The sequence below is a fragment of the Ochotona curzoniae genome, unplaced genomic scaffold (genome assembly GCF_017591425.1).
Source record: "Ochotona curzoniae isolate NIBS_2020 unplaced genomic scaffold, NIBS_Ocur_1.0 contig_2321, whole genome shotgun sequence".
Classification (NCBI taxonomy): Eukaryota; Metazoa; Chordata; class Mammalia; order Lagomorpha; family Ochotonidae; genus Ochotona; species Ochotona curzoniae.
Window position 1 is genome coordinate 22,913,910 of NW_024465421.1, and position 23,028 is coordinate 22,936,937.

General features: G+C 53.8%; 1 protein-coding gene across 1 annotated transcript; it reads left to right on the top strand.

The window, feature by feature from the left end:
• The first annotated feature begins 2,473 nt into the window (after positions 1 to 2,473).
• Positions 2,474 to 20,488, top strand: LOC121151883 (structure-specific endonuclease subunit SLX4-like). The gene is made up of 15 exons (XM_040973736.1): positions 2,474 to 2,915; positions 6,467 to 6,648; positions 8,106 to 8,318; positions 9,484 to 9,692; positions 10,047 to 10,342; positions 10,779 to 10,992; positions 11,297 to 11,385; positions 12,187 to 12,333; positions 13,268 to 13,434; positions 14,186 to 14,531; positions 15,066 to 16,305; positions 18,707 to 18,809; positions 19,428 to 19,612; positions 19,709 to 19,814; positions 20,058 to 20,488. The coding sequence occupies exons 1-15, from the start codon at positions 2,634 to 2,636 to the stop codon at positions 20,401 to 20,403; spliced, it is 4,125 nt and encodes a 1,374-aa protein (XP_040829670.1). The 5' UTR covers positions 2,474 to 2,633; the 3' UTR covers positions 20,404 to 20,488.
• The last annotated feature ends 2,540 nt before the right edge of the window (positions 20,489 to 23,028 follow it).

A 23,028-nucleotide genomic window follows, 5' to 3' on the forward strand; every position in this document is an offset into this window, starting at 1 on the left:
ATAGCTGTTACAGGCCAAGTGGCCTTGGCTCCCTTGCAGTTGCTGATAGAACCTCTGCAGGACTGGGAGCTGGGAAGATGGCTTCCCTAGATTTAGGAAGTCATCCTGTTTTCTGTGGCAGTTTCCCTTCATGAAATTTGTTTCTCGAATTTCAGTAAAAACCCTCCTAAAATGCACATTTTTTCTGCCTATGGGAGAACATGCTTCAGTAGGTTTTAACATCCCTCTTTTGTGTTCCTGTGGGATGATGAGATTGTTACTGGAGGCTGTCTATTGTTACCCTGAAGATTCTTCCCATACCCCTATGTATATTTGTACCTTGTTTGGGAAATAAATGACATACAATGATACTGTTTAATTGCACTTCAACATTTTTGGTTTTCCACAGGTGTGAAATTAAATACACCAAATCTGTTTTATCACCATGGAGATTCTGAAGAGCTGTATGAGTATCCAGATCATATATATTCTATTTCAGAGGCATCAATTTGACCACAAAAAGCCTATCGGTTATGACTTTTTATAGAAAGAAGCTTTAACTGTGTTGTTTAACCACAGGCCATAAAGACATTTGCATCATTCTGTAGAGCAAAGCAATACTTTGTTTAACTGCGAGCTCTCCACGCGTCTCTGTGAGAAGCAGAACTCTCAATGAAGCTGTGGGTGTGAGTGAGCCTCAGGGAGGCTCACACAGGGGCCGCTTGCTCCTCTGTGCACCTGCCCCTGATCAGCCCCCGCTCCTTGAAGACCAACTTGAAAGCCTTAAGGCTAGTCAGGCAATGGATGAGTCCGATGACGATTTTAGAGAACTCTGTGCCAGCTTTTTCCAAAGGGTGAAAAAAACAGCAATCAAGGAAGTATCTGGAGACAAGACACTGAAGGGCCGCAGTGGCACTCGGATAAACAAACTGAAAAAGACCAAACCTACGGTCCCCAAGACAAAGACCCTTCCAGGCCCTGGAGAAAAGAAACCTCATTCTGGCAACCAGGCCCCTGGGGCTGAAACAAGAAGGGAAACCACAGAGCAACAAAGTGAGCTGGCTGTCGCTGCCAATGGGGAGGGAGATGTGCTTGCCCCTGGTGCTGATCATCCTGGGCTCTGCGAGAGAGCACAGGACACCCCAACGGGTAAGCCAACAAGAGCAACCTTTGCAGGGAGGAAACCGGGGGCTGGGGAGCTCTGGAAACAACCAGGGAGTGAATGCTGGCCCTGGGTGGGCCATCCAGCATCGTCAGCATCTGGCCCCTATAGCCACCCAAGTGTAGGAGGAAAATATCAGAGGGAAAAAATCACTGCACTGAACAGGCACAGGCTTTTCTCCTTGTCATCATCTAAATAATACAGTTTTTAAAGTTATTTATATAGCGTTCACATTGTATTAGGATTAATAAATAGAGAAAATATAAAGCATCTGGGAGGATATGTATAGGTCATGAGCAAATACCATACCATTTTATAAAGGAGATTTGAGATTCTGTGGATTTGGGGGATCCTGAGGGGTAGGAGGTGTGCTGGGAAGTTTCCCAACGATCCTGGGGACTGATGGCACTCCACACCGCTGTTGGGTGAGAAAAACAGCCGTGGACACTGCGTAATGAGCGGGTTTGGCCTTGTGCTGTTTACTAAAATAACCGTCTAGTCCTGGGACTGTTAAAAATAGAAATGTGGGAATTGTCCACCTGATAATGTTTGGGACCTCTGCTTTTTGATAATTTCCACAGATTGTTTATCAATTTTGTGGTTCACATGAATTACACAAATGTGCAAATAATGCAACTTCTCTCATTTTCTTGAATTTAGTCCAAGATGGGTAACTTGGAATAGCTCAGGCAATGTGGCTCAGCTTCTGAGAATATGGGTGGGCTGGAAGGGTTGAAGTCCTAGGAAAACCTTCAGGTCCTTGTTTTCATGGCTGATATAGACATGTTTTTTCTTCCTCTGGTTTTGTTTGTGTAAATCAGCTTTCCCGTCCTCCCTTTGGTGCAGTGAGACCTAGGGTTAGCAGACATTCTTCATGCGGAACTAGAGATCAACCATGCATGTAAAACACCACAGAGCCTCTGGGCTCCTGAATTCTGCATCTAAAATGTCCTCACCTCTACTTCCTAATCTCAATTAACAGTGTCACCTTTCAGGACAGTGATGGCAAGGTCTTAGCACAAGGAGACTTAGTACTGTTGCTATAATATTCTTGGTCCTTCATGCTTCCTTTGTGAATCTGATCAAAACTATGATCTCTGATTTCCCAGGAAATTATACCCACATGCAAACTCATGCATTGCCGTACAACTTCACAGCGTTCGTGGAATGGCACTGCCGTCTGTATCCCAAGTTAGAGGAGAAAAAGCTAGAAGGAGAAAAACATTTGTCATTAGTATACTTTATTAACAATTTTATAGAGAGATTCACACCCCATAGAGTCACTCTTGATGTGCAGTTTAGGAGTCTGCAGCGTATTCACAGCTGTGTGGCCACCAGCCCCTGCTGAGTGTCACTCATGCCCCTGTGTCACTGGTAACTGTGTGTGCACTGCCACAAGCAGCAAGGTCGCCAACAACAGTTTGCACTCTGCAGTCGGAATCAGAACTAGTTTGGAAAGGTACACTTGAACCTGGTGCCTCACCTGTATCTGATGGCACCATCTGGCTGCAAGAGATGCATGGGAGTATTTCCTTTTTTGCCAGAGAGTGCTCCTGACAGCGACTGCCGGCCACCTCCCTTCTGTTCGACCACAGCAACTCCGAGCTCCTGCAAAACCCGAACGGCAGAGCTGGTTCTGCAGCGAATGCAGCAGTTCAAGAGAGTGGACCCGGAGCGCCTGAAACATGCCTCAGAAGAGTGTTCCCGCGGGGCTGCACCAGAAGACCGTGGCCTGAAGAGCCCTGGAGAGGAGCTGACCGCGGGGCACGGTAGGGCAAACGTGGTTCTTTTCTAAACAGCCAGGTTCTAACTCTGGAAGGAGGGAGGCACAAGGAACCAGCAGGTGCTGCTGGTGTGTTACCCTGCCGCCTCCTCGGATCCAGCCTGACACTGGAAGGTTCCCTGGGTCATTTCTGACTTAGGCTCTGTGACGAAAGTAACTTTTTTTTTTCCCCTTCTTTTTTTTTTTTATTATGAAAAATTTCCGTTAAATAGTTTTTACAGTGTAAATGAATCCCCTATGCTGGCATTTTGTTTTTAATTTAATTTTGCAGATCTTAATTAGTTTTGTGATTCTAAAATCAGAATACTTCCAGCATACTTTTTTTTTTTTAATTGTAAAGTCAGATTTATAGAGAGAAGGAGAGACAGAGAGAAAGATCTTCCATTCACTGGCTCACTCCTCAAGTGACCATAACAGCTGGAGCTGAGCTGATCTGAAGCCAGGAGCTTCTTCTAGGTCTGTCATGTGGTGCAGGTTCCCCAGGCTTTGATCCACCCTTGACTGCTTTCCCAGGCCATAAGCAGGGAGTTGGATAGGAACTAGAGCAGCCTGAACATGAACCAGTGCCTATATGGGATCCTGGATGCATGCAAGGCAAGGACTTTAGCCACTAGGCTACTATGCCAGGCCCCAACATGCATTTTTTATGCCTCTGTATCTTTTTGAAAGTTATACACAATGTAACATCACTTCCTAAGATTTACTTTCTTAACCACAATAGCAGCATTATGCCCAATTCAGTTATATCACCTTGTGTTCCGCTTATATACAAATTTCCCCAGTGACCCCAAGAATACCCTTCGAAGCTGTTCTTTTCCTGAACAAGCACTGAACGTAAGCTTGCACATTGCATCTTACACAGCCCAGCAATCTCTGAAGGTGGAAATTCAAGAGCAGCTCATGTCCTATACCACCGCCCCACAACTATGACACTTTCGGAAGAGCCCACGCTAGTTGTCTTACATGGTTTCTCACTTTCTGGATTTGCTTTATTAGTTCCTGATGGTGTCACGTAGCCCCTTCCCGGAGCCCTGTGTCGCAGGGACGTAGTGAGGACATCAGAGGTCTCACTGGCTCCAGGCTCAGCGTTCGGAGCAGTGATTCTCTGGTGCGCTTCGTACTGGACCACCGCAGGAGACAGGATGGCAGCTGGTCCCATTCTTGTCCCCTAAGCAAGATGGGTCCTCATCTCTCATTGAAAACAGCGAAAGGAGAAGAAACAGAAAACCTGCCTGGTCTTGGGTTGACAGAGTGTACCCCGAGAACACTGAGGAGCCTCAGGTCACCCCAGAGCGCAAGAGCAATGGGTGTTCATTGGTTTAGTCTTCTGTTGTCATTTTACTGGGATGTTCTTCCTGTTTGCCTTTGGTTTTGGTAGGCGCTATTCCTCTTCTCTTTTAAGAGAACATCTTGAAGTATCATTTGTAGGGCACGTTTGGAAAAGGCAAATTCTTTTAACTTTTCTTTACTGTGGAAGAATTTTATTTCATTTTCAAAGACAAAAGAAAGCTTTGCTGGATATGTTATCCTAGGCCAACAATTTTTTTCTTTTAGAATCTGGAATTCATCACTCCATTCTCTTCTGGCCTATAGAGTTTCCTGTGAGAGATCTCCTGTGAGTTTAATTGGCATTCCTTTATATGTCAATTGATTTTTTTTTCACGTGTACATTTAAGGATCTTTTCCTTATGTTCAATTGAAGAGAGCTTGATAATCATGTGCCCTGGTGAAGATCGCTTTTGATCAAGCCTGTTGGGAGTTCTGTGCCCCTCTTGGATCTTGTTTCCCAATTCTTTCTCCAGATTAGGGAAATTTTCCTTTATTATTTCATTAAATACATTTGCAAATTCAGCTTCTCTTTCTGCACCTTCTGGGACTCCCATAACTCTTATATTTGGCCTCTTAATAGTGTCTTTCAATTCTTGAATACTTTTTTTGGCCTGATCAAGTGCTGCTTTCAGCTTTTTGTTTATTTCCCCCTGGTGACAGGAAATTTCTTCTAATTCTGAGATTCTTTCTTCTGCTTGCTTCATTCTGTTTTGGAGACTCCACTGTACTTTTCATTTGCTCTACTGTGTTCTTAATTTCTGATATACCAGCCTTAATTTGCTTTATTGCTTCCTTAAATTTTTTGAACTCTTGCATGAGCTTCTCATTTTTTATCAGAATCTTTAAAATGAGTCTTATGGATTCTGTGTCCCCCTTTTTCTCAATGTCTTCCTCAGTGAACTCTAAAAGTTGGCAAAGGGTTTTGCTCCTTTGCAGGGGAGTTTTTGGTAATATACATTGTGCCTTTGTCTCTTCTTTTGCTCTTGATCATTGTACTTCTGGTTAGCAGAGTCTTCTCCTTGGGGCAGGTTTCTAAGCTCTGTCACCCACAGATCCACAATGCGATTTTACTTATTGCAGTTGGTACCCAACTTTTTGCTTGCAGCCACTTGTGCCACTCCCTCCAGCGAGCTCCAGGTCTGGGTTCTTATGTCAGATTTCCATCGTGGTCTCCACAGCCCCAGCTCCTGACTCACTCTCCACCTCCTGTGATACCGTGCTGAGGCTGCACTGTTGTCTCTGCAACCTTTCTCCTGCTTCCGGTTGGAGCAGGTCTCAGGATCAGAGAGACACCAGGTGTCCTATATAATTAGGTTGTTGGTGGCACTGATCTTGTTGGAACCTGTTCGACGTTAGGTCTGGGTGCCACATGGACCTATTTTGACCGGTACGATGCCACAGTCGTTATTGTTTGAAGGAGACACAGTTCAATAAAGATCAGTGGAAACTCTATCACATGGGTTTTGTTGTTTTCTGTTGGTTTCATCTCTTCAAAACACTTTCTTCTGATTAAATCATTCAATGACTCGTAGAAGTAAAAGGCAAGTTCCCTGCATCCTTGCTGCTCAGTGGTCTTGGGCCACAGCACAGCTGCCACACCTGGAGCTGTTAGAAACAGGGTTCCAGGCTCCACCTGCAACTCCTGAATCGGAACCACAATTTAACAGGTTCCCAAGTATTTGTATGAGTGGTAAAATTTGAGAAGAGTACTGCCAGGGACCCCTTCGTGCCCAGTCTCTGCAGGTGGTACTGGCTCCAGGCTTCTCTATATATATCATTTTAAATATTATGTATTTAAAAGGCAGAGTTACAAGCAGGGAGTGGAGAACAGAACATTTTTTATCCTCTGATTCACTCACCAAATGATTGCAATGGTTGGGGCTGTGCTGAAGCCAGGAGCTAGGAGCTTCATCCGGGTTTTCAATGAGGTATAAGGGCCCAAACACTCAGACCGTCCTCTGCTGCTTTTCCAGGTACGTTATCACGGGGTTGGATCAGAAGTGGAACAGCTGGGTCTCAGATTGGCATGCCCATGGATGCTGACATGTCAAGCCAGGGCCTTACCTGCTGTGTGACAGTGCTGGCTCTGTCAGGTTCTTCTCACTGCCTGGTGTCCGTGCCCAGTGAGCTAGTGGCCCCACGGCAGAGATCCGCGAGGATGCCCGTCTCTGGGGCCAGTGCTCAACGCCCTTTGGTATTTCACAGGATGTGAGCCTGCACTGCCAGCCACAGACAGTGACGCTGCAATGGCGCTGGCCCTGCAGCAGGAGTTTGGGCAGGAAGCAACATCTGCGTGCAATGACAGCCTGGAGGAGAAGGGATTGTTCTTCTGCCAGATCTGTCAGAAGAACCTCTCAACCATGAACGTGGTCCGACGGGAGCAGCACATGAACAGGTGGGAACCGTGTACCCTGTCCCCTCCTTGACGCATGTATCCAGAGCCAGGGTCTCTCCAGGCTCTAGTGGGAACCTGGCGATGCCTGAGAAGTACCTCAATATTGTCACCTCATTGAGAAATAACTCACATGATTCACAAATTCCCTTTTGGATTATTCTCATCACCCAAAAAGAAATCCCAGCCCATTAATAGTCACTCCCTGTTGCTCCCTCCCTCCCCTGGTAGCCACTAGTCAGCTTCCTGTCTGATTTGCCTTCTCCAGGCACTGTGCAGCTGGGGTAATACAGTCTTTGTCCTTTACTCTGCCCTCTTAATACTGTGTTTCATCCACAAAGTATCGGTATGGTTAGCACTGCTTCCTCACTGTGTGAACATCACAGTGTCCTTCAACAAACCAGGACAGCCAGACATCGCGGGGCTGTGGAACTTCACAGAAGCAGGCTGTGTATGTGACCTACTGCTGGCCACAAAGCATTAGGTAGCACATAACTTCATTTGTTTTCATGCCTAAAAATCCCCTGGTGTGCACACTTTGATCTTGAGCTTTTCACCCAGTTCTGCCTTTTGGGCCCTGAGAGTGAGCTGCTCTGGACACGTGTTTTAAGGTTGATTTATTTGAAGGAGGAGTGGGACCAGTACAATGGCCTACCACATTAATCCCATGCCTGCAAGTGCTGGCATCCCACATGGATGCTGGTTCCTATCCTGGCTGCTCCACTTACCATCAGTTACCTGCTTGTGGTCGGGGAAACAGCGGAGGATGGCCCAAGACCATGGGCCCCTGTACCGATCTGGGAGACCCAATAAAAGCTCCTGGCAGTTGTTGGTAGTCATTTAGGGTGAAAACCAGTGGATGGAAGATCTCTCTCTTCTGTCTCTATAAAAATCTGCCTTTTAAATATGAATAAAATCATTAAAAAAGAGAGAAAAAAAAGAGTTACAGAAACACATGTAGATACAGAAAGGTATCTTCCATCTGCCGGTTAACTCCCCAGAAGGCCACAGTGCCTGTGATGGACCAGGCCGAAGCCAGGAGTCTGGAACTTCATCCCTGTGTCCCACATTCAGCAGAAACTGAAAGACTTAAGCCAGTTTCCTAGGTACATAAGCAGGAAGCTGTATGTGAAGTGGAGCACCCATGGGCAATGACAGGATGCTGCATTGCATGCTGAGATACAACCCACTGTGTGCAATCCAGCTCCTGGCCAAGACCTGTTTTCAGGTCTTTTGAGTGTTTTTCACCCAAATTGAGATCCCTGGGACCTAAGGGCATTTTGGCAGCTTTAGCCACCTTTGCTAGCAGACATCTAACCAAAGCCTTGAGCTGAGTGCTAGAAAACCCGGGGCTGTGAAGAGTGCACTGGCTTAGGGGACAGGATGTAGCAGCACGGTTACACCGTGTCCGTGCTGACATGCATCCCAGCTGACCTCCTGGATTCCCTGTCTTTCTCCAGGTGCTTAGACAAGGCAGAACAAGCACAAAGACCACCTGCCCCTCAGATCCCCGAGTGCCCCATCTGCGGCAAGCCTTTTCTCACCTTGAAGAGCAGAGCAAGCCACCTGAAGCAGTGCGCGGTGAAGATGCAGGTCGGCCCCCAGCTCCTGCTGCAGGCCGTGCGGCTGCAGACGGCCCAGCCCGAGGCAGGAGGACCCCCTCCCTCAGCCAGGTGGGTCACCTGTGAACAGGGCTGCGTGTTCACTTTTCCTCATCCACTGTTGTCTTACAGTGTGGATCTCACCTCAGTGTAGTCTCATTTTTATTAATGTCAGATTATTCAACACAGTTCAAGGTTGGTGAGACAGAACCACAGGTCCCTTGATAGAAAATTTGCATGGATTACTGCTGTCAAAACAGGAGGCACTCTGACTGCAGGGAAGTGGGTCCTTGGCATGCAAACCACAGGCCCAGGTGGCTGAGGCTGTGCTGGCGCCTCACTGCCCCCACCATGCTAGCACTGAGCCTGGCTTTAGGAAGCACCAGCGGCGTGGGCCCCAACTGCCTCGGGCTCGGGCTCCTTTCCTGTGACAGCTGTCAGGAGCCAGGCTTTAAGATGGACATCATCGAAGCCACTGTAACTGGCCACTGTCACAGGGACTTTGCACCTCCTCTCCCCTGAGGCAAAGCTTGGGGGTGTCTGGCAGAAGCACAAGTGTTGGCTCCTGTCCTTGCATGCATCCTGGTGAGAGGCCATGGTTATCACACAGGATCACAGAAGTTGGAGCTGGGTCTGAGCTCACTTAGACCTTGTGAGGAGAATCTGAGGTTCTCAAGTGGTCCCAGGCCCGGTGGCCAGTGTGAGCTCGCACTAGAACCAGAGGCCGGGGCCACCTGTGGGGCCATGTTTCCTTTCCAGCCGGGAGCTCCTTGCACTTGCCTCCTCCAGTGCAAGAGGCTGCTGCACACAGATGCCCAGCCTGTCCTTCAGGCCCCACACGGAGGAGCTGCCCAGTGAGAACTCCTCTGCCGTCAGGGCATCTGAACAGGCAGAAGACCGCAGGATCTAGGGAGCCGACCTGGAAAACCAGGAAGTGTTGACTCTCCCAGACGCTGTCATAGCTGGGGTGCGCAGCACCACATGTCAGGAGCCCGCCGAGCAGTGTCCTGTCTGGCCCTGCCTGGACTGGCTGACCTCTCGGCCTCTGTGGAATGCCCTCAGATGGGAGAATTGACAGAGAGAACTGAAGAAGCAGGTGCTTCTGCTAGTGTCTCACCCCCCACCCCAACCCCAAAGGAGAGCCATCCTAGGAGGCCTCTTAGGTGCAGTGGGCCTGGCCTCAGAAGCGTGGATGCTTCTGACCCTCACCCAACTTCTCCATTTGGACACCTTTTAGCATTGGCAATCCAACTGGAGGCTCGAAACGGAAAGGAACCTCCCACAGGAAGGAGCCACGGAAGAGGCGGAAGGTCGGCCAGCCTGAAGCGCCGTCCGAGGACCTGCTGGTAGCCATGGCCCTATCCCGGTCTGAGATGGAGCACAGCCCCGCCGCAACAGCCCTCAGGCTTGAGAGCGCCTTCTCAGAGAGGACTCGACCTGGAGCAGGTATGTGTGGCCAGGAGCAGTGGCCTCGGCCAAAAGAGTTTCAGGTTCCGGGCCTGGCGCAGTAGCCTAGTGGTTAAAATCCTTGCCTTGCACGTGCCCGGGATCCCATATGGGTGACAGTTCTAGTCCCGGCAGCCCAGCTTCCCATCCAGCTCCCTGCTTGTGGCCTGGGAAAGAAGTCAAGGATGGTCCAAAGCCTTGGACCCTGCACCCTCATGGGAGATGTATATATGTCTATCTGTATATATGTCTTTCAAATAAAAACAAATAGATCTGTTAAAAAAAAAAAAAAAGACAGAGCGAGAAAGAGTTCCAGGTTCCACTGCTGACCGTGTCACTTCTGGGTCTCTCCAGAGAAGAAAAGTCGCAAGAAGAAACCCCCAGCGTCTCCCCCACAGCTACTAATCCAAGACTCGGAGACCACAGGCAGGCAGATAGAGGACCGCGTGGCCATGCTCCTGTCGGAGGAAATGGAGATGCCCAGCACGCCGCAGCTGCCAGCCAGCAGGATCCTGAAGGAAGAGTTGAGAAAGGCAGCAGGGAAGCAGAACTTCCTGTGGGAGGGCAGTGCCCTGACCGGAGCCTGGGCTGTGGAGTCCTTCTACACAGCCAACCTGGTCCCCCCCATCGTGCCCCAGCAGCCCACCAAGGTGAGCCCTGCCCCTCCGGTCACACATGCAGATGCTTGGGGCACAGGTGGGAGGTCCTCTACCAACGCTGGGCAGCACACAGGTCGGAGGGGAGGTGAAGGGGCGCATCCATGCTTTCCCTCTGTAGCACCTGAGTGTCTCTCCCAGGAAAGACCCTTGATGTCCAGAACTGACCATGCTTCCTCAGAGTGTGGCTGGCATGAGGCGTCAGAGGAGGGACCTAGGAACCTGCATTCAAAATGCGTGTTCCAGACCATCCTGCAGGTGGGTCTGGGCGAGTCTCTTCTTCCTGAGGCCCCTGGCTTCCTGCAAAGGAGTAACAGGCATGGTCTCACCAGTCAGAGCAGCACAGTGACATTCGGTCCTCCGCGGGGCCCTGCACCTGTGTGGAGGCTGATGCTCTACAGCAGCCGCAGTCACCCTGACTTACCTGCAGGAGCCTCCCCGGCCACTGACACCTGAGAAGCCACAGCCAGACCTGCCAGGGCCACCTGATCTTCCCAGCAGTCCCGGTGCAGGCCACGGGGCTGGAGACCTGTCGCTGACCACCACCCAGAGGGAGCACCAGGCCCTGCAGGACCTCGTGGACCTGGCACAGGAGGAGCTGAACACCAGCCCTGAGCCCAGCAGAGGAGACCTGGCCAGTTCAGGTGGAGCCCCAGGTGAGACAACAGACAGAATGCAGTGGCTCAGCCCTGTGCTGCAGGGGCAGGCACAGTCCCTCTGGGAGCTTTGGCTCAGGAGTGACTAGCACAGGCAGTCTGTCCCAGTTTTCCCCAGCACTGGGCACACAGAGCCAGCAGTCCACACGAGGAAGCCTGTTTGTGAAGACATTCTCCATCTGTTCCTTCCCAGGCACACGGGTGCAGCCTGTCCTGTGGGGTGGGTGCCGTCATCTTGGCTGTTCATGTCATCAAGAGATGACATTATCTCTACCTTGACCCCTCCTCTCAGGGCTGGATGTGGTACCCTGCAGCCTTCCACTGACTGGCTTTGTCCTGCCACCCAAGGAGAAGCACCCTGAGGGAGGCGACCATGCTTTGGTAAGGACCGGGGTCTCCCACGTGAGCACCTCATGTGGGGGCCGTGGCTAATCTTGCCCCCTGCTGTTTCCAGACCCTGCCCCAGTCCATAGGTCTCCGAGGAGCAGCTCTGCCTCCCAGCAGATGGACACAGCAGAGGCCACCCCTGGACACTGCTGCGGAGGCTTCTGTCCCTTCTGTCCTGAAGCCCATTTAGTACTGGGAGCCCAGGATCGCTGCTCGTGCAACAGCCTTGCACAGCTGTCTGCTCTGCGTGCTCTTTCCTCACCTCACTGCCCTGCTGGGCGTGGGGATGGGGCTGGGCTCCAACTCACAGTGCAGCATCCTATGTTGTGTGTGTAGGAGTGGGCTCAGCATGTGGTTTCCTTCAGAATTGGCACTGCCCCATGAAGACATTTTCTCTAGCCACACACCCCACACAGGCTAGTGCAGTGGCATCGTGCATGGCCATGGACAGTGGTTCTGCAGCTACTGGGACTTGGGTTGTGGGTCCTTCACACCAAGCTGCTCTGAGCACCAAGTCCCCACTTGCCCAGCGCTGCAGAACCTTGGATGCTACCAGGACATCCTTATCTCGACTGTCCTGCCTCTGTCCACTGCTGCTGCCTTCCTGTGCCAGCGAGGGCATGGTGGGCAGTAGAACCTGAGAACAAGGCTGGCATCTTCATCAGTCTGGACTGCCAAGTGCCCACAGTGACAAAGTGGAGTCCAGCACAGCTTGCCCTGAAGAGGGGGAGGTGCCCTCCTTAGCCAGGTCTCGTGGTGGTAGAGGGCTAATGCCTCTTCTTTGTCCCACTTCAGCTCTCCTTTGGGCTGCTGATTGCCGACTTCAGCACCATGGTCAATAACCCACACTTGAGTGATGTCCAGTTCCAGACGGACAGTGGGGAGGTGCTCTATGCCCACAAGTTTGTGCTTTATGCCCGATGCCCACTTCTCATTCAGTATGTGAGTATGTGCCCATTGGGTGGCTCCCTTCCCTCTGTGTCACCTGACTCTCGCTCCCACCTTACCCCTTCCCTGTCCTCTGCTGGCCCCCTCCATCTCACACCACCCTCTCCGTGGTCTTACCCTGCTTCTCCTACTCAAGCTCGTTTCCTTTGTTGCGGTCAGGCTCCCATTTCTGTGGAAAAAGAGGACAAAGGCACGTTGAGTTGCTGGTGTGAGGGGATGAACTCAGGATTGGGAAACCTCACATTCTCTGTTTCTGTTGAATGAAAGCCTTTTTCTCCAGAATTATTCCCCTCTTTCAATTTATGTAATTATAAAGTTTTACAATTGGTCCTTCTCTCTGACTTTATTTGTATTTCCTATATTTATTTGAAAGGCAGAGAGAGAGGAGAGATCTTTCATCTGCTTTCTTACTCCAAATAGCTGCAGTAGCCAGGGCTGGGCCTGGCCAAAGCCAGGAGCCCAAGGAGATGACAGGGATTCAGACTGTTGAGCATGGTAGCCGGACACTGGGATCAGAAGCAGAGATGGGACTCAAACCCAAGGATGAGCAGCAGTTGACCACTGCGCCAGATGCCTGCCCCACGAGAGATCTCTCTCATAGGAGGTTCTCATGTCTTCAGGGAGTTGTGCTCTGACACAGGCTAACCTGGTGTTCGACTTAAGCAACAGCAGGAACTACATGAACTCTGTCAAAAAGTTCTAGAGCCCTTGACGTGTCAAGAGCCAACTAGTTGGGTTCTTGAACAGATAATCCTAACAGGCTTTTAAAGAAAGAGACTGGTCATGACCTGACCCACACAATTCCTGGTCCAGCGATGGCCCATGCTCTCCCCGTTAGGCCAGAGCTGCGCAGGATGTGCCAGGCCCTGCACACCATGCAGGTTCCACCATCTGTCAGGAAGCCTCACTGTGTCCTTTCTGCCCTCAGGTGAGCAGCGAAGGCTTCTCCGCCATGGAGGACGGGGCCCAGGGCCAGCGTGTGCTGCTGAGTGACGTGAGCACTGAGGCAGTGCAGGCGTTCCTGCGCTACCTCTACACTGCGGACACCAGCCTGTCTCCCCGCCTGGTCCCTGACCTCACTTCCCTGGCCCTCAGGTATGGGGCCCCTCCCCTGTATTCTAGCCTCAGGGACTGGCAGAACTTTGAGTCCTGTTCATGCAAATTTTTAAAAGGGTTGATTTATTTATTTGAAAGAGAGACTGGGATCTTCTGTCTGCTCAGTGACTTCCCAGATGGCTGCAATGGCCAAGCCAGGGCCAAGCAAGTGTATGTGGCGATCATGCGTGGTCCAGCCCCTGCCTCAGCAGCCTAACCGGCTTTGTGTACACATAGCAGCTTAGCATAGAAGAGGCATTCCCCCTAGTGCCATGCCTAAGAGCCTTGAGGAAGCCCTGTCAACCAGGGCCACCTCAGCCCTTCCACACACACTTGGAGAAATAACAGCTCAGGGTTCACTGGGCCGCTGAGCCTGTAAGCAGGTGCCTGGGCTTGCCTGCCCACAGGTGCACTCTGCCAGGACCGACACTGGGCACACTGCCTTGAGGGGCACATTTTCTCTGCCTCTCCGGTTTCTTGGTTTGCTGTGCTGGCACACCCAGGTGGATGCACCCCTTCATGTCTGTGAATGTGCCTTAAGATGCCCTGGAGTGTTTGTGGGCAGGTGCGTGGGCTCTGTCTTCAGAGCAGGGAAAGGCCAGGGCCAACTCCCAGCTCGTGAAGACCCTGCTTGGCCGGCTGAGGCCTGCCCAGGTCACCACAGCCGTGAAGGAGGGTGGCTGAGCATGCATCTCTCCCTGCCCAGGCGCCTGTGCTGTGTGGGAACGACTGGCAGTGTTTCCTATTACAGGTTTGGTGTGAGTGACCTTGTCCACTTATGCCAGCAAGTGCCCACCACAGTGGAGTCTGAGGAAGAACAGTGGGCAGAGGAGGACAAGAGCTGTGCCAGCAGAGTGGAGAACTTCCAAGAGCTCTTGAAGTCAGTGTGGGTGGACGGCGAGGAGGAGGCAGAGACCCCGATGAACCCCGAGGACGGTGAACGAGACAGGGAACAGGTGAACGAGGCCGAAATGGAGGAGATCTACGAGTTTGCAGCAACTCAGCGGAAGCTTCTCCAGGGGCAAAGGGCCACAGCCATGGACGAGGCTGCCCAGCCCCGGGAGGAGAGCCCGGAATCTGCACAGATCCTGGCAAGCGTGCAGGGTACTGAGGAGTTGGAAACAACTGAGCAAACGGGGTTCTCGGTGCTGGGAGGGGCCAAGGCCTCACCACACCAGGACAACACAAGGCCACGCGCTGGCCGGTCATCACGGGGCCAGCACCACATCAGAGCCAAGGAGGCAGGGTCACAGGAGCAAGAAGCGCCAGTGGAGTCAGGCAGTCACTGTGGCTCCCCCAGCCCTCCTGGGAGTGGCTGGGCACGGGGAGAAGTACCCTCGCAGTCTGCCCTTGTCCACCACAAGGAACAAGCAGAGTTCTCAGAATCATCCCAGACAAAGCGCAGTGGCGAGCAGCAAAGCGGAGCCATCAGAGGAATGGGGGCAGGGCTTTCCCAGCAGGCATCCCCACCCCGCCTCAGCTCCCCGCCATCGCAGCACCCCGTCTCCAGGAGTCCTGGCCAGCCATGTCTAAACCTGCATCACACAGATGTTGCTTCTTCCCAGTCACAGGGTGGGCTGCCTGAAGCAGCCTCTCCACATCTGCCATCTCCACACGCACCCTCCCCGCAGAAGAGGGTCAGCAGTGTCCTCACCTTGCTGACCCAGCTAGAACACAAAGCCAGGGGGACCTCGACCGCCTGGGACCCCTTGGCATCCATTGACCTCACCCAGTCAAGGCCAGAGCAGCTCAGCTCTCAGGCTCTGAGCACTCCCTGCACCAGGAGCCAGGAAAGTGAGGTTATCCTCCTATCAGACTCTGACGAAGAGCTGGGACTGGAGCAAGCCAAGGGCATGCTGGATGCTGCTGGCTCCCCAAAAGAAAGGACAGTGTCAGGAATTAGCTCCAAGTCCGCTGAACTGTTCTCGGTCATTGATGTGGACGCGGACCTGGAGCGTTCCCAGAGCCCGCCTGGGGGAGGAGCCGAGTCGCAGGAGGAGGGGCTCTGTGAGAGGAGCGACCCCGAGGACAGCACCACGGACACCTCGTGGCTGGTGCCTGCCACACCACTGGTCAGCAGGAGCCATGACTGCTCATCCCAGTCCAGAATCGTGAGCTTCAGCCCCAGGACTCCAGCCAACGAGAGGGCTGCACGCACTCCCCGGGCGAGGGGAACTGCGCACACATTCTCGGTGATCGTGTCCCAGAACCAGGCCGCAGCCCATGTTCCAGCCACCTCGGGGGCATCCGATGGTGGGGGCTGGGGCTGCGGAAGCCCCTCCAGGCCCCACGCAAGGCACCCCAAGCACTCCTCTCCACTGGGCCCTAGTCGCCTTGGGGGAAGCCTCCCTGACTTGGCCTGGCAGTTCCCAACATGCTCTCCGCCCAGGCCGCTCTGGCCCCTCCAGGCTGAGGCGAATGAGGTGGTAGAAGTGGAGGACAGTGAGGGTGAGCAGGAGGCCGCCTCCCTGCAGGCACACAGCAGCCCCCTGCTGGACCGTGAGCCTCCAGTGCTGGTGGACGACTGCTCTTGGCACGCCGAGCCCCTCTCCCCGATCCCGATCGACCAGGTGAATCTTGAGCGGACGGGCCCCCTGAGTACCAGCAGCCCCTGCAACAGGGCACAGGAGGCCCCAGCCTACAGTGCTGGTCACGCTCCTGGCCTCCTGGTCACCCCACCCACCCATGGCAGAAGGTCTCCGCAGACATCCTTGCCGGCCAGCTCCCCGGGGAACAGCAGACCAAGCTTTCTGAACTCGGCTCTCTGGGATGACTGGGACGGCGGGGAGCAGAGGTCACCAAAAGCTCTTCCTGCAGCGCGGACCCCAGGTGCCAATGGAGCTCAGCGGTCAGCCACGTCAGAGATGCCAAGTAAGTGCTGGGAGTGGGAGGGCCTGGGGGGCCCACACAGCCTGAGCCTGCTGGTCAGGCCCTAAATGGCTGCATCCTGACACTCCCTGGGGTACTGGTTAGAAACCCAGATTTGCAAGCTCCTGTTCCAAACCACGGTACCTATAGAGCCTCAGCTGTGCCTGAGACGGGACAAGGACTCCCACCTTCACCCTCTTCCAGCAGAGGGAAGCAGCACTCACCCAGTGTCCAGCTGCACCGGCTGAGTGCCCAGCCTACTGGGCCCACAGGACGCGGCCTCTCCACCAGTGGGATATCCGCCTCTGCTGTCAGAAGGAATGCGGTGCTGACTCCTGCTCCTTGCGGTGCACCTGGGGAACAGCATGCAGGGTGGAAGGAGTCAGGCAGAAGGATCTAGAACTGGCAGGTCAGAAGGATCCACGGCGGCCAGGGGCTGGATGCAGGAGCCCTGGGGAGTGCAAGAGTGGCCACCCAGTGCTCTGAATGAGGCGTAGGGGCGTGGGCAGTGAGCCCATGCTCCTTTCCCTCGGGAGGGGGGCTTCCTCCTGCGTCATTTCAGTCTCTGAGCCTCAGAGCTACTGTTCCCAGGGCAGAAGCTTCTGGGAGGGGGGAGGCCGGAACGACCCAGAATTTGCATTTCTCACCAGCTCCAGGGGTGACAAACCCTGCCACAGGGCATCCTGGGCTGCAGATTCCAATGAGGCCTCATGACAGGCCACAAAGTGACCCAAGAATGGGCACGTCTTCCGGGAGACAGCCTCTGCTCTCCTGTGGATCCCTGGTCCTAAAGCGGATAAAAAAAAAAAAAATCAAAGTCTGTGTGTTCCTAACTTGTCCTAGTTGTTGGAAAGATTTGTTTTTTTAAAGATTTATTTTTATTATTTTTTCATTGGAAAGGCGGATATACAGAGAGGAGAGACAGAGAGGAAGATCTTCCGTCCAATGATTCACTCCCCAAGTGAGCGCAACGGGCCGATACTATGCCGATCCGAAGCCAGGAGCCTCTTCTGGGTCTCCCACGCGGGTGCAGGTTCCCAAGGCTTTGGGCCGTCCTCGACTGCTTTCCCAGGCCACAGGCAGGGAGCTGGAAGGGAAGCAGGGCTGCCGGGATTAGAACCGGCACCCATATGGGATCCCGGGCATGCAAGGCGAGGACCTTTAACCACTTGCGCCACCGTGCTGGGCCCAGGAAAGATTTTTTTTTAAAGATTTATTTTTTATTATTTTTTTTATTGGAAAGGCGGATATACAGAGAGGAGAGACAGAGAGGAAGATCTTCCATCCGATGATTCACTCCCCAAGTGAGCGCAACAGCCGATGCTATGCTGATCTGAAACCAGGAGCCTCTTCCAGGTCTCCCACATGGGTGCAGGGTGCCAAGGCTTTGGGCCGTCCTCGACTGCTTTCCCGGGCCACAGGCAGGGAGCTGGGAGGGAAGTGGGGCTGCCAGGATAGAACCGGTGCCCATATGGGATACCGGGCGTGCAAGGCAAGGACCTTAACCACTGCACCACCGCGCCGGGCCCAAGATTTTTTTTAAAGTAACAGATCCCCAAATTCACCTTCTTTGGGTGCACAGGTTGGTGGGTTTTGTTGTGCACTCAAGGCTATGTGACCATCGTCACTAACTGCAGGCATTTTTGTCACCTCAGAAATAAATCTCCCTGTCAACAGTCACCCCTGCAGCCATTTTTTTTTTTTTTAATTTGAAAGGCAAGAGTGAGAGGGAGGGGAAAGAATGAATGCACTGGGTGGCCACTCTTGCACTCCCCAGGGCTCCTGCATCAGCCCCTGGCCACCGTGGATCCTTCTGCTGGTTACTCCCCACATGTCCTCAGTGGGTTAAGCCAAAGCTAAGAACTAGGAGTTCCATCCAGGTCTCCCTGGATGCGAGGAAGGAGCTGGATTGGAAGTGTGACAGCTGGAGTCCAAATTGGTGCCCACATGGGATTCTGGCACCACAGACAGCAGTTTACCCTGATTTGCCACACACCACACCGACCCCTGTGTAAGTCCTCTGGAGAAGTGCATATGTAGATCCTTTGCCTGTTTTTCATTGTTGAATTTTAAATTAATACTAAGGTCTGCCTATTGGTAGCCACCAGCACAGGCGGGTCACAGGGATCGTCTCAAGTTGTCACGGCACAGTAAGGCACTTAGAGTTCCATGTAATGTAATGGTTGACCAGTTCCAGAAGTGCCTCTCATTCAGCATCAGCCCTGTACAGGGCACAGTCCACAGGCCCATGAATGGCCTTCCAAGATGGCACCTCCAGTCCAAGTGTGATTGCACAGGTCGTTGGGGCAGGAGAGACACCCTGGCTGCAGTGGCTCCACATGCAGGCTCAGAGCGGTAAGTCCACATCCTGTGAGCTAAGATGTGTGCTGCTTGTTTCATCCAGAAGGTGCTAATCGGAAGAAGAATTTGCCCCCCAAAGTACCCATAACTCCAATGCCAAGGTATTCCATCATGGAGACACCGGTACTGAGGAAAGAACTGGACAGGTCAGTGTTGCTCTTCCTCCTGCACGTGATCGGGCTCAAGGACACCCGTGGTCCCTTCGGGTCTGGTGGGCTCGGCTGTGAGGTTCTGCAGTCCACCCTTCAAGAAGCATGTGCCGCTGCCAGAGCACAGGTGAACTTCCTGGGCCTCCCGAGTCATGGGACCCAAGAGGCCAACAGATGAGACTCCTGCAGGTTAACTCCCCACCCAGGCATGTTTCACGTGGTCTCCATGTTCCACAGGGATGGAGCCTTGTACCAGCGCTAACAGTGCAGCGAGAGAGTCTTGGTCCAAAGAATCTGAATGATCCCATCCACGTGAGGCTGCTGGGCCCTTCGGCACCCAGGGAAAGTCACATTAAGCACGGGACACTCCTCCTTGGAGTACTCTATAGGAAACGGGGTCGTCCCTGGTGGAGTACTCTGTGCAGTAAGCTTAGTTGGCACATAGCACAGACACTGTATTTTAAGTGTTTCTCAAAATCGGGCCCCCAAGAGTTGAGTCACACACAGCTATCACTGGGTGTGCTTGTAACTGCCCCTTACTAACATGGAAGACGCACCAAGTGGGAATACAGGCTGTGAGGTGCAGGCCTCACACTTCCGTGGTTTCTGATGCAGGTTTGGAGTCCGGCCTCTGCCCAAGCGCCAGATGGTTCTGAAACTGAAGGAGATCTTCCAGTACACACACCAGACCCTGGAGTCTGACTCGGAGGATGAGATCCAGGCCTCAGAGATGCCCCTGGCTACCCCGCTTAGCCAGAGCCACAGCACCGAGACCTCCAAGCCTGCCGGGGCTGAGGGCTGTGCCCAGCTGGAAGCTGCCTGGGGCCCCAGACCTCAAAGTTCCAAGGGACCTTCAAAGATCAAGGGCCCCCAACACAGGAAGCAGCAGCCCAAAGGTGGTGTCCTAGGCCCGGGCCAGCCAGCAGGCCCTGAGGGGGACACCCGTCTCCCAGCCTCCCAGGAATCTGTGGACAGCAGTGACAGCTCCTTCAGTTCACAAAGGTAACAATGGAAGTGGCAGGGTCAGAAGCTCTGGGGCCAAGAAGCCACCACTGCCTTCTGGGTTTGAGTCTGGGAAGGTCAGATAGTTGTAAGGGGCTCTTCCTGCCAAGCTCCTGACCCCATGCCCTGTGCCTCCCTACCCAGGGGACCCTACCCAGGCTGGCTGCTGTCAGGACCAACGTGCCAAGCTGCACGGGGCCCCAGGGAGTGGGTGTCACAGTTGTCACCGTCTGTTTTCTCCAGCTCTTCCTCCGCTGAGTTTGGGGCGGCCCTCGAGTCAGCTGGTGATGAGGAGCAGGGGATCAGTGCCTCCCAGGCAGCCATGCCGGCAGCAGACGTGGAGGAGGCAGTGAGGCGCTACATCCGCTCCACACCAGCCCTGCACCGGAAGGTGCTGCTGTACCAGCCATTGGAGCTGGCTGAACTGCAGACTGAGCTGAGGCAGAACGGCATCCGTGTGGCCATGGGCAAGCTATTGGACATCCTGGACGCTCACTGCATCACCTTCACCACCGCTGCTGCCCGGAAGGAGAAGCTCAACAGGAAGAGGCTGCAGCGTGTGGGCAAGAAGAAAGGTGGGCAGAAGTGATGGCTGCAGCCTGACCTCCACTATCAGAGGTCACTCCTAGCACCAGAAGCCCCTGCCGTCCCTGTGTGTGAGGTGCCAGGATGCCCAGGGCCACCAGGCCTCCACAGGTGTCTCAGCCTTAACCACAGCACCAGACCTTCTCCACTGTGCTTCCTGGATGGAATTGGGAGCAGCAGGATCAAGGCTATAGCCCCACTCCTTGCCAGTACACTGTCTGCCTCATGTTGTCCCAGTGGGCTGCCCCTCCTGGCCTGGGCAAGACCTGATCCTGCCCCTCTGGCCACTCTGCATGCACTGTGGCTCACAAGTGCCTCCTGAGCTGCAGGCCAGGGCTGGCCCCCGCTGCCTCAGCACTGAGACCAACCCTGGCCATATGTGACCAGGGCCAGTTCTCCTGGCCCTCTCACTGTTACCAGCAGATTCCACGCTGAACGGCCCCCAGGCCTAGCACAGCCCAGGCCTCAAAGCAAGCACACTCTTGGTGAGCAGGTTGCAGCGTGTCCCCAGAGCTGTGAGGGCTCTAGGAGCAGCCAGGAGGCACGGGCAAAGGCCCAAAAATGAGTCTGAGGCTCCAGGTGCTTGTCTTACATGTGGTACAGCTGCTTTTATATGACGTGCAATAAAATCAAAGGCTTTATAGATCCTTGGGCTGCTACTCCAGACAGCTCCCCAGGGATATGAACTGGACCTGATGTGGTATACCTTCCTATACTGGGGGAGAGGTGTCCCAGACCTACTGTTGTCATGTGTGTGTTGTGGGGGGGGGGAGTCCCTGGCCTATCATAAAACATACATGGGGTGGGGAAGGAGGGGGTCACAGGCTCGCATTCACACATATGTTGGGGGTCCACACTACCACGTTAGGTAGCTGCAAGTGAGGCCTCAGGACTGCCCTGCCTTAGGGTCATCACAGGCACATTTTTCTACTCCAGAGCCCACTTTCACAGGGCAAGCTGCAGAGGGCTACTGTGGGCTGCAGGGAGAAAGAGGACCTTTCTCTGCCTAATGCAGGGGCCAGGCTCTGACTTGAGGGCTACATCCAGCAAGGTGGACAGCGAGAAGCTGAGAGCCTAGTGTATGCTCTTGCTAACATGGCAGCGCACACTGTGCCAGCTCTGCTCCCTGGCCCTGGCTGAGCTGTTCTGTAAGCAGCACGCCTGAGGTTGCCTGTGTGACTTCACAGACTCTGTGGGGGGAGCCCTGATGGGAAGTTACGGCCTCCTGACTGATGGGCAGAGAGCAGAAGGCCTACTGGGCTGGCTCTCGGGTGCTGCAGCTCAGTGGGCGAGTCTCAGCTGGGGGAGCGGGACAGGACCCCAAATCCCATGCTGAGCAGTACTGCCTTGTCCTGGGGCCTGCTGCTTTGAGGGGGAACAAGCCCTGCATTGGCAGTGATGGTGACAGTGATAAAAACACCACACATGGGGTCTGGAAGAGGAACCTGGCCCAGCCCACAGGAATCAGCCAGCTGGACTGGGCCCAGCTCATCGCCTGACAAAGAACATGGCACATGTGGCTGCTGTTGTGGGTTCGGGGCCCACTCCCTGGACAAGGCAGCTGGGAGTTCCCTCCCAGAAGTACTGTCCTGCCTGAAGGAGACAGTGCAGGGACAAGGGCTGCATTCCAGTGCTATGTTCACTTGTGACCAAATCAGAGTTGGGAAGAGACCACACTGCCTGGCTCACAGCCCAGGCCTTAGCCCAGGCAAGGGGCTACTACCCCCAGCAAGGAGGCGCACAGGGAAAGGCCCCCAGCCTTGCAAGCAGGAAGCCCATGCCTTTACCATCGTGACAGTGACAGCGAGGACAAAGCTCCCGCCCAAGCAGCTGTGTCCACAGTAAGGCTGCAGAGCCCTCCCCTCTTTACATGCCTGCCCCCGGGAGGAGCCCACCTGCTTCCCATAGAGGATCATGCTGAGCTGAGCGCAAGACCAGCAAGGCTGGGTGGGCCGAGGGATGTTCCTGAGAAGCAAGGACTGAGTGGAATAGCTGCCTCTCCTCAGCAGCCACCCACTGCAAGCCCTGAAAGGAGACAGAAACAGCAAGTGCGTGCATCTGGCCTCAGGTGACAGACTCCCCAGGCGCCTGTGGTTTCCAGCATCCTGTGGGCAGCCTGGTTCCAGATACCCACGCTGCACCCCCACAGCCAAGGCTGCAGCCACTGGTCGGGTGCTCTGCCTGCAAGGAGCCTCAGTGGGACACCCTCCCAGCACCTTCCAAACAGGGAGGAACCAATTCCCACTGGGCCCCTAGGTGCCCTGCCCTCCATCACCTGAGCACAGGACCTGTAGGACAAACAGCAGTCCAACAAACTGCTGAATGCACCCAAGGGTTCTACAACTATTGCTGGCTCGCACCTGCCTGATGAGGAAACATCAGACCCCAGGAGCTCCCCTCCCCTAACTCAGCAGTCTCCATTGTTAATTGGTCTGCTGCTTGGGAAGGCATTCTGTTTGTTCCCTGTGTCATTCACCTGCCGGCTCTGCACTTCCATGGCCACGATGCACCTACCTGCTGGTGGCCACCTTCAGGGCAGGGGGCAGGGGGCATGGCCTACCACTAGCCCAAGCTCAGCTGCTTCCTCACAGGCTGTGGTGACTCACAGGAAGATGCTGAAGTTGCCTGT

What these genes read in the sequence shown, in the direction of transcription:
- LOC121151883 (XM_040973736.1), top strand. Translation starts at nt 2,634, where the DNA reads ATGGCACCATCTGGCTGCAAGAGATGCATGGGAGTATTTCCTTTTTTG. An exon ending in CGGGAGCAGCACATGAACAG is followed by an intron (nt 6,649 to 8,105) that starts GTGGGAACCGTG and finishes GTCTTTCTCCAG; the next exon opens with GTGCTTAGACAAGGCAGAAC. An exon ending in CTCACTTCCCTGGCCCTCAG is followed by an intron (nt 13,435 to 14,185) that starts GTATGGGGCCCC and finishes TTCCTATTACAG; the next exon opens with GTTTGGTGTGAGTGACCTTG.